This window comes from Belonocnema kinseyi, chromosome 10, assembly GCF_010883055.1.
Source record: "Belonocnema kinseyi isolate 2016_QV_RU_SX_M_011 chromosome 10, B_treatae_v1, whole genome shotgun sequence".
In the NCBI taxonomy this organism is placed as follows: domain Eukaryota; kingdom Metazoa; phylum Arthropoda; class Insecta; order Hymenoptera; family Cynipidae; genus Belonocnema; species Belonocnema kinseyi.
Window position 1 is genome coordinate 104,679,750 of NC_046666.1, and position 10,997 is coordinate 104,690,746.

Consider the following 10,997-nt stretch of genomic DNA (forward strand, 5'->3'; position numbering starts at 1 on the left):
TAAAATGGTTAAACAATCAAATTGATGTAGAAACAAAGTGGTATAAGAAATAAAATATGCAAAAAAATAAATTGCTTAACAACTGGCATTAGTTAATAAATTAAATTAGGAAAATCATTTCTTGTTTAAAATAAAAAATTTTTAACAAAATAATTGCTGCAATAAAGTTATAAATATTTGGGCCATAAGATTAAAAATTAAATTGTAAACAAATTTATGTGAATTTCAATTAGAATACTTTTATCATCAATTATTAGTATTCTCTTCATTAATTAATTATTATTCAACCAATGATAATAAATGACATTATTCAATTAGATATTGAAAAAATAAAAATGTAAAAAAATTAAAAAATTGTTTAATAAATTAAATGTTTCAAAAAAAATTTATTTTTAAGAAAATAAAATGTTTGACAAACTCAAATAATTGTTCTCAAAAGAAAAGGGGTTAAAAATACAATTGTTTAAGAAAATATATTTCAGAAAGAAAAAAATTTGAAAATATAATTTAAACAAATAATAGAATTTAAAAAAATGATATAATTTCGAGAAAACAGTAATTAATTAAAAAGGAAAATTGGTGAAGAAATCAAATTGAAGAAAACATAAAATAGTTGAAAACGTGAAATTGATGAAGCAATAAAATAGCATAAATAATTTAATAGCTCATATATTATTTATCAATTAACTATGTTCAGCAGTTCTAAATTTAGATCATTGAAATATTCGTGGAAATTTAATAATTTCATACTTCGATAATAATATCTATTTTTGGCATTTTTTTCATTCGTTTGTGTATTCGTTATTTATTTTTTAATTATTTCTTATAAGTTCTGAATATCCATGAAATTTTTTACTTTGTCTGAATTGTGTCGATCATCTTCTATACTATGAAGAACAAATTATTTTGAAGGGGTTTTCATATTTATTTTGTAATTTTTATGCATATTTGCTATGGTACTGGATCGTTTTGTAGAACAAAGATACTAGCAGCGCCGCCGCACGGCCGTTTTCAACTTTCGTGACACATTTTTTGCATTGGACAGTACAGTAGAAGCACCCCCTGATATTAAATAATATTAACTTATCTTGTATACAGAGGTAGAATATTACTCCACATTTATTCAATTCTATATTCCTAACATTATTTGGAAATGAATAATGATTCACCTTGTAATTGTATAATTCGTGATCTGCAAAAACTTTACTCAACCGCAAAATTGTTTCCAGAAATAATAGAAAAAGATTTAATAAACTTATTTCCTTTAATATATTTGTTTCTAGGATATACCTTCATAATTAACGCTTAAGATTGACACCCGTCAGTATGGATTATGTGTCAATATTTCAGATTGACTTCATTTTATTAACATTTCTCAATACTATTCTATTTACATTATTCAATATTTATATCAATATCAAAAAATTTGTATGCAATTATGATTGTAATTAAATATTCATTATTCACAAATTTATCCATTTATTAATATATTATATATTATTAATTAATTAATAAATCACTTCATTATTGTCTCATTATCAAATAATAATGTATATTATATAGATGTGTTTTAAACGCATATGAGATAATTTGGAATTAGCGAGAAATTGCTAAATTACTATAAAGTATCTTTCATTCTGATTTCAAAAACAGAATCTCAGAGATAAAAATCATATTGCATAGACAGAGAGTAAAAGTCCAGAGAGCAGTTTCAAACCTAACTCTTTTGGATGGCAGTTCGCTCCCTTCGGGATCGTTTGAAAGTATCTTACCCAACACTGTTATTTACATTTGACTCGCGTTCACATCGGGGGCCATATTTTTTTAAAGTGCACAAATTTGTTCATTTTCAGTTTCACTAGTTTGGTCTCCTTATGTCTATCCTCCATGACCACTGCACTCACGCGATTGCAGATCAGCAAATTGCGCAAATCATCCCGTGAGAGTGAAAGAGATAGAGACATAACTCTCCTCTACTAACTGCTTTCTGGCAGTAGCAGGGATAGGTAAGTAAAATACCCTAGGTAATCTACGTAGTTTTTTACGCTAAGTACTATAACTAGGTATTTTACGCACTGTAACGGCATGCGCTGTTTTATGAACTAAACTCTAAGACGCTAAGACCCTTTTACTGAATACTCTCCGAACTAGCAAATTCTCTGGCGGGAAGATTCAAATGGCTTTAAAATGGAATTGTTTATGAATGATTATAATCAAAAAATATTAGGTAATTATTAATGTTACACAAATTCTTAGAATACTATAAGTTTATTGCGGTTCATGAATTCTGTATGTGAGTAATCTATCAGAATTTAACTACATTAAGACTTTCATCAAAGCTATTGCTCAGGTCACTGTCCAAATTAGATTTTGAGGTTAGGCACTTGAGATCTTGGGTTATTTTTAAAATCGTTAATGAGTCATGGCGCCAGTCAGGCACCATAAAAAGAGGACCTTTGGTCTTACAAACAGGAAACTGTCACTCAAAGAGATTGACGTTTTCCGGCCATAAAAGTTGGACTTTGGCACCATTATTCTTGAACTGTTACTCACTTTAATTGCCGAAATAAGTAGGAGGAGCAAAGTGGTCTCATTTACGATTGGTTATTCGACACTAAAAGTGAGTGACGTCAGCATTTTGATTGGTTAAAAGCTAAAAGAAGGGATAAATCCCGCCCAAAACGAGATTATGAATATAGATGCAGAGCACAGAAGTGTCAGTTGTAGTTACAAGTTTCAACCTAATTAGACGTTAATTGGCGGATACTTGTCATTTCGGCGTGCTCTTTAAAACCTTGAACCTACGATTCTTAGACATTTTGGTTATTTTTTGGTTATACGGACTCAGAAGAATTTAGATAAATTCAAAGGCATTGCGACCTATCGATTTCGCGTTCGCGCACTACACGACTAGTGCTTGGATGTGTTTCGCCATTAAGTGCTAAGCTTACTTGTGTGTGTAAGGAACAAAACTAATAAATAATTGTTTGTTAGTTACAAACAATTATTATTTGTATAGAAAGAAATAATATGGACAATGTCAAGTCCTGACTCCAAATTGTTCGACCTTATGGAAGTGCTTTCCGATTCTCAATATCAGACTTTTCAAATCTGCCGCGTCCACCACGAACTGCAATACACGATCATTGTCGTTTATTCTAGAGATCAAATAAGAGAATATATCATCCATGAACAATTAAATATGGACGAATTATAATAAACATTCAAGTTTAATTTACAAGCTAAAATCTGTGTACCGAGTGAATCATTTTTCAAACCTGACCTATATTTCGCGGCTAATGGTTTCAACCATTCAACGACAGGTAACGAACCTATACCTGAACAAATCAGTGCAGAGCATTAACGGAAGAAATTTAATAGCAGAGTTTGGACGTAACAAAATGGTGATAGCTCAGTGGGATTTACCTGTGTCGTGAAAAATATAGTTCATGAGTTCAATTTCAAGGATGTTTGTCCGAGACTTCTTGTAATGATAAGCTGCAATCTTCTACCAGGGTTTTGGGTGGTTTTACTCCCGGTAGCTAAGGGTGTTTTCAAATTGCATCGAGATTGTCAATGGTTGGAATGAGCCACCAGATATTCCTCAATAACCGCAAACTTAACGGATTATTAATCCTGAAAATTCAACAGAAGTTTATTACTGGATCATCAGACTCGTGAAGAGTTGCGGCTCCGAGGGACTCCCTGGATTGCAGAACTTTGGCGAATCTCAAGGACGTCTTCAAGATCTTCAAGTGGAAATTCAACTGTAACCTTCAGATCACCGAGAGGATTTCTCACTATGATTGTTTTTTTCAAAATCATAATGTTTTAATTTTTATAAGAGGAAAGAAAAAGTGTTATTATAAAATCGCAAATTGGATTATAACAACAAGTAAGTCTTAGCCTTTAATTATAAAGTAATTAAAAATGCCTAAATTGCGTGCGAAAAAAAGGACTCGGGATAGCGATCCCCCGCTCCCGTCAAGTGACGAAATCGAATCTTCAGGTTCAAGGAATAGGCGAAAATCGAGTAATAAACGTCCTGTTGATCCGAGTGCAGTGGTTGGCACTTCCCTGACAATGCAAACATTACATTTTTCTCAAAATTTATTAACAAATAATATTAGCCCATCCATAAATTCAGATCTCGAAAATTCTTCACCCTTGACAAGACACGAAACACCTGTTTATCTATCTACTCCCTTGTCAGAAAATTCAATTGCTTTGACCGGAACTCTTGATTTTAATAAAATTTCAAAAATCGTTCAAGGGATTCCCTTCTGATATCTCATGCTTAACTATGTTAATTAGAATAAAAATAACTGGAGAAGCGAGATAACATATTCAGGATAGAAGAGGGATCCCTTTAGATGAAATATTGAGAACCTTCAATCAAATCTATTCTAAAAACGAAGACATAAGTCTACTTATGCAAGATCTAGCTAATGTTGAAATTAAACCGGGTAAACCTGTTCAAAAATATGGAGCAAGAGTAAACTTCACTCTGAATAGATTAGTTTCTTAAGTTTTAGAAAATACTCCAGGGGAAGAGGTATTGGAATGTGTAAAGCTTATAGAACTACAGCAATAGGGAATAATTTTTTACGTGCTTTAGATTATAATATTTACTCCCAGATAAAAGATACAGATACAAATACACTAGACAAAGCCATTGCACTCGCCAATCAGGATGATCTTAAATTAAAAAGTTGGAAAAGAGTACATATAGGAACGTCAGTACCCGAAGCTGATTTGAGTTCTAATGTAGGACAAAACTCGAAACCGCTATTTAATTCGAATAAAAGAATAGCACGCTTGCGAACTGAAAATCAATTTAAGGATAGAAGTAATTGGATCAATAAGATAGAATGTTTTTACTGTAATATGTTAGGGCATTTTAAAATAAATTGCCCTGAATTGGCAAACCAAGGATTTGTAAAGGGCAAAGAGGAATCTGGTTGTCATTATGGTGACAGAAATAATCAAAAACATTCTTTAGAGCGTGAACAATTAAAAGAAAAATTTCGAGATCAAAAATCAAAGGGTGATGTTAAATGTTCCAAGTGTCAAAATATCGGACTTATCAAGCGAAATTGTCCTAATGTCCGATCTTCGAATAATATGCGTGAAGGGCAGAGGAAGAAGTGCTACTATTGTAGGTCTCCTGGTCATTTAGCTGAAGTTTGCGAGGTTAGAATGGGAAGACAAAATATAAATGGCAAAATTGTTGAGTTTTGAAACTATGGTATATTTAGTAAATGAATAAAACGAATATAATGTACCTCAATTTGGATTTGATATGATCTGTATTGAGAGCACATACATTTTAAGGTATACTCACATGTGATAGTCTTTTTTCCGTTTATTGACCGTAGTATTTTAATTTCTATCGCAGTGTCAAACTAGCTATAGTAAGTGTTGACATATACGACGTAGTACACAGAATTTTATAAAGAGTTGTGTGCCCGGATAATTGGCTGCGGACTGAAAAAGAGGTTGTGTACCCAGAACAATGACTGTGTATCGGAAATCTAAGACTGTATGATCTGAATAACCCAGTATTTCGATTGACTCAATGATAGTGAGCGTTTGGACAATGGAGGCTCTTGTATCAGAACTGATCACCATGATAATGGGGCAACTATTGGACCATAATCATTGACAATGAGGTCAATTGAAAGTCTACATTTAGAGTGAAACATTTTCTAATTATGAAGTGATCTTGACGACACTTCCTTGTTCGCGTAGAATAAAATGTTTGAATAACATTTTCCCGGTTCTGAACATTGAATTGATATTATGTTGGAAAGATCATCACTTCTCCTGCCATTACCTGAACGTTTCATATTTATCGTTCTTAGGAAAATGCTGGCTTAAGAACAAACATAAAAATAAATAAATAGTTAAAGCTATTAACAAGTATTATTTTAAAGTTTTTTCGAAACAACTTATTGAAGATTAAAAAAAGAATAGAATCTTGGTAAATAAGAAAATCTGGTCGAAGGACAACATTATTATATTTTGATTCGGATTGAAATGAATATAAGATTCCGAATAAAATCAGTAATGAAACAATATTACTGATAATATAAAATTTTCAGATAGCAGTTGTCAGGATGTAGAAGATAAGATATATTGAAGTTAGAGAACTTTTCAAGAAAGACTACATATAATGTACTGGTTCAGTAAAATTAAAAACTTGAAATTGAAAAATAACTAACAGATATTTGTTTGGTTTAAAGACCTTTTCTTTTGTTCGGGCAGGTAATAGAGAACCTCGAAATCATGGAAAACCAAAGATTTTAGTTAAAAGAAGATGATAGGCAAAAGGAAACTAACCATAGCAATGGAGGCATAAACATTTTAAAAATAGGTACATAAAAAGAAATTATGCCCTTTTTCTTTAGGAGAGGAAAAAAATGAAAAAAAAATGAAAAATGAATGAAAAGAGAGGAAAGAAATGATGAAATTATGGCAAATTATTTAGTTCAAACAAGCCAAAATAAAATTTAGCAATTCTGATGGAAAGATATTTTGATATTAAACAAGGAATCTTGAATCACAAATCAAAAAGAAATTATAAAACGAGAAGTCATTTAGAAAAGTGTACTTGCAAAAAGATGTCCAAAAGCAGATTAGTATATAATGGATTTTTAAGAAAAGGTCAAGGTAGGAAATAGTCTGAAATTTAGATCCGGTGAACAGGTAAATAAATATTGAGCTGAGTTACTGAGGGACTAAAATTTGAAAGTGTGAAAATGGAAATCAAGTGCCACGTGACCTTAATTGAACCACTGGAAATCTGTCACTTCTCAGAAGGCTTCTGAAGTCGTCAGAAATCGAATCATTTGTTAAATAACAATAAATTAATGTAAAGAAAAGCTGTCTCAAGCATAGAGCAAGAGACGCCTTTTAAGTAAGGGGGGAGGTGTAACGGTATGCGCCGTTTTATGAACTAAAACTCTAAGGTGCTAAGACCTATTTACTGAATACTCTCCGAACTAGTAAATTCTCTGGCGGGAAGATTAAAATGGCTTTAAAATGGAATTGATTATGAATGTATAGAATCAATAAATATTAAGTAATTATTATTGTTACACGGATTCTAAGAATACTATAAGTCTATTGCGTTTCAGGAATTCTGTATGTGAGTATTCTATCCGAATTTAACTTCATTAAGGCTTTCATCAAAGCTATTGTTCAGTTCACTGTCCAAAGTAGATTTTGATGTTAGGAACTTGAGATCTTGGGGTATTTTTATAATCGTTAATGAGTCATGGCGCCAGTCAGACGCCATAAACAGAGGACCTTTGGACTTACAAACAGGAAACTGTCACTCAAAGAGATTGACGTTTTCCGGTGATAAAATTTGGACTTTGGAACCATTATTCTTGAACTATCTGTTTATAATAATTAGTATTGTAATTATGAAGCGTCTATAAATTTCATCCAACTAATATCTTTGGATTCACTGATTCAAGAGGGAAATAACTGTAAGGAAAAATAGCTTTATTTTGGGAATAAGATATAAAAATCAATTTTATTGGTATATGATCGACGAGTTTCATTTTTCACAAAGTTTCACTTAAGTGACATCTTGGTTAACACATAAATGTTTTGTACTTAGGTTCATGAGTTTATCATGACCTACCCGGTGCTCGTCGGTTTGTACACTGATACGACATTGAAAAATGGTTGGACTAATATATATACTCTACTTACTTATTCTGATCGCGGATAACTACATTTAAATATTCTCGTATTTTCCTACTAGCACACACATTTCAAACATACCGCCCGCCTCGCGTGCTTGAGCATCACGAGAATAAATAAGAAAGATTTCATAGGCGAAGTTGGCAAATCATTGTATGAAAAATTAATTAACACTTATTGTTGATTAAGCTACCGACGACCATGAAAATTGATCTTGAAGTAAGTAAGCATAAATAAGCATAAAATTGACCTTAAGTTGCGGCTGAAATTCAGTTTCACCGCCCGCCATGAAAAATAATTTTGAATGCGAATAACAGTATAAAATTCTTTTAATACTAAATAAAGCGGTATAATTACAAGTAGAGTTTAGAATTAAACCTAAGTATGAGGCAAGTGCAATGGTAAGACAGTCACCATGCTACTCGAGTTTTTAAGTTTTATTGAAACTGCACAATTCAGTAGAGGCTTTAAATGAAAGAGGCAATAAGCAGAGTTGAACAATCGGTCGGTCGAATTCTGTAGTGGCCGTCCTAACACGAACCGAGCGAACTAAGCCATCTTTACCTGGATAGCATTTCATTACGCGAGCAAGCGACCATTTAGTTGGAGGGACACCATCATTGCACATCAATACTAAGTCATCAATCTTAAGGTTCGATTGTTCACGAGTCCACTTATATCGGCGCTGTAAATAGTGTAAATATTCAGTAGCCCATCTTCGCCAAAAGGTCTCCACAATTTATTGAATTACCTAACAACGAGATAGCCGATTCTCAGAAACAAATTCGACCGATTGTTCGGGGGACTCAAAAGCGGTGCACCAATCAAAAAGTGCCCAGGGGTCAAATACGTTAAATCTTCGCTATTATCCGACAACGGTCCTATTGGACGAGAATTAAGAGCTGCCTCAATTCGCGTAAGAGTAGTATATAACTCTTCGAAAGTAAGAGTTCTAGAGCCCACTATTCGGCGAAAGTGATGCTTGAAGCTCTTCACTCCAGCCTCCCACATTCCCCCGAAATGGGGTGCAGAAGGTGGAATGAAATTCCAAGTACTTCCTTGGCTGGCGAGTTGATTCTGCAAGTTTAAATCTTTACGTAGAGTTAAAAGGCAATTACGCAATTCTCTTTCAGCTCCCTGAAATGTGGTATCATTGTCACTGTACATGTGAGCTAGTAATCCACGACGATTTGTAAAGTGATGGTAAGCTGCTAGAAAAGCTTCACAGGAGTAATTTGAAACAAGTTCCAAATGTATGGCCCGAGTCACGCAGCAGACGAATAAGGCTACGTAACTCTTGTAACTCTTTTGCCCTCTCCCCGGTGATACGCATACGTTGAAAGGACCCGCATAGTCAACCCCAGTATGTGTAAAGGAACGACTTGGAGTGGTCCGAAAATTCGGAAGACTACCCATCAGCTGTTGAGAAAGAGTAGCTCGCTGACGCCCGCATAAAACACAGACAAAAATCAATCTCTTGACAAGCGTGCGAGCTCCTAACACCCAAAATCTCTATGGTAACGTGCGTAAAGTAAGTTGCGTATCACCATGCAATAATCTAATGTGTGATTGATGAGCGATAAGCTCACTTATTCGATAACGCGGCAATATAATAGGATGCTTTTCATCGTAACTAATTAGGGCATTATCTAAACGTCCCCCCAAACGCAGTACATCAGATGCATCTAAAAATGGGTATAACGTTTTTAAAGACGAGCTCTGTTTTATCTGGTTGTCATGTTGAAGGGCGCACAACTGAGGTTCGAAGTTCTCCTTTTGAATTCTCCTGATCCAATACAAGGAAGCTTGCTGAATCTCATCTGACGAGAGAGCCAATGTCTCATGTTGGAACGCAGACTTCGGTAACCTAGCCACCTTAATCATGAAAGCTGTAAAAAATCGAAGACAATAGGCGGTCACTTTCAACAATTTTGGCCAAGACGAAAACCTATCAGCTAGGTCGAAGGGTTGCTTAGCCTGCTTCATAGTATGATGAGTAACTTTCTTACTCTACTCAAGGTCCATATCTTGAGACAAAACGGACCTTGATTCTGGCCAACTAGCAGAATGTTTGGTCAGCCATTGTGAATCATGCCACCATAAGGGATGATCCTCCAATTCTTCTTGGAAGAGACCCCTGGAAGCACAATCAGCGGGATTGTTCTTAGTGGGAACATATCTATACTTAGCGTTTGGAACAAGCTCATGAATATGAGCTACTCGATTAGATACGAATGTACGCCAAGTCGATGGATGCTTGGTTAACCAAGCTAACACTACAGAGGCATCAGTGTGACAATAAAGTGGGATACTTTCAAACCCCATTGTTGAAATTAAAAAATGTAGATTCTTAGCTAATAATCGAGCTCCACACAATTCAAGTCTAAGTATGGTCACAGGTAGGATAGGAGCCACTCTCGTTTAGCAGTCAGTAAAGTTACTCGTGCACTTCTATCCTCCTGAATAATGCGGAGATATACGACTGCAGCATAAGCTTTGCTCGAAGCGTCAGAAAAGCCATGCAGCTCGCAACCCAGATTGTCAGCACCTTGTCCGGTCCATCGGGGTATCTGGATTGCTTGAAGTTGGGTAAGACCCTTATAATATTTGGACCAATAATCCTCCAAATCAGTGGGTAAAGGCTCATCCCACTGCAGCTTTTGAAGCCATAGCTGCTACATTAAACGCTTAGCGACTATTACAACTGGAGATGACCAACCCATTGGATCATACAGCTTTGCGATAACTGAAAGAATTAAACGTTTCGTCGGAGAATCCATAGGTCGGGGCTCAACCCTAAATCGAAAAACATCGGATTCAGGATCCCATTGCAAACCCAAAACTTTCAGTTTAATATCCTCATCCATTAGAAAATCAAACGCTCTCTCATGAGTTCCTGAGGCACAATCTGATAATAATAATTCATTATTACTTGCCCATTTTCTTAGATAAAAACAACCCTTTTCGAAAAGGTGAATGACTTGCATTCTTAATCTTCGAGCTGCATCTATTTCATCAGCGCCAAAAAGAACGTCATCCACGTAAACATTATTTTGGAGGATTGATTTGGCTGCAGGAAAATTAGACCCTTCATCATTGGCTAATTGTTTAATGACTCTGTTAGCGATGTAAGGGGCGCAAGCAGTACCATACGTGACTGTATTTAAATTCCAAGCCTAAACGTTTTGTTCAGAGGAATACCAAACTATACGTTGATATTTTCTATCACGTGGGTCAACCAAAATCTGTCGAAACATTTTCTCTACGTCGGCGACAAACAC

General features: G+C 34.6%; 1 protein-coding gene across 1 annotated transcript; it reads right to left on the reverse strand.

Annotated features, from left to right (window-relative positions):
* Positions 1 to 8,463: 8,463 nt before the first annotated feature.
* LOC117181304 lies at positions 8,464 to 9,132 on the reverse strand. Its single transcript, XM_033373864.1, has one exon. The coding sequence runs from the start codon at positions 9,130 to 9,132 to the stop codon at positions 8,464 to 8,466; it is 669 nt and encodes a 222-aa protein (XP_033229755.1).
* Between the last annotated feature and the right edge of the window lie 1,865 nt (positions 9,133 to 10,997).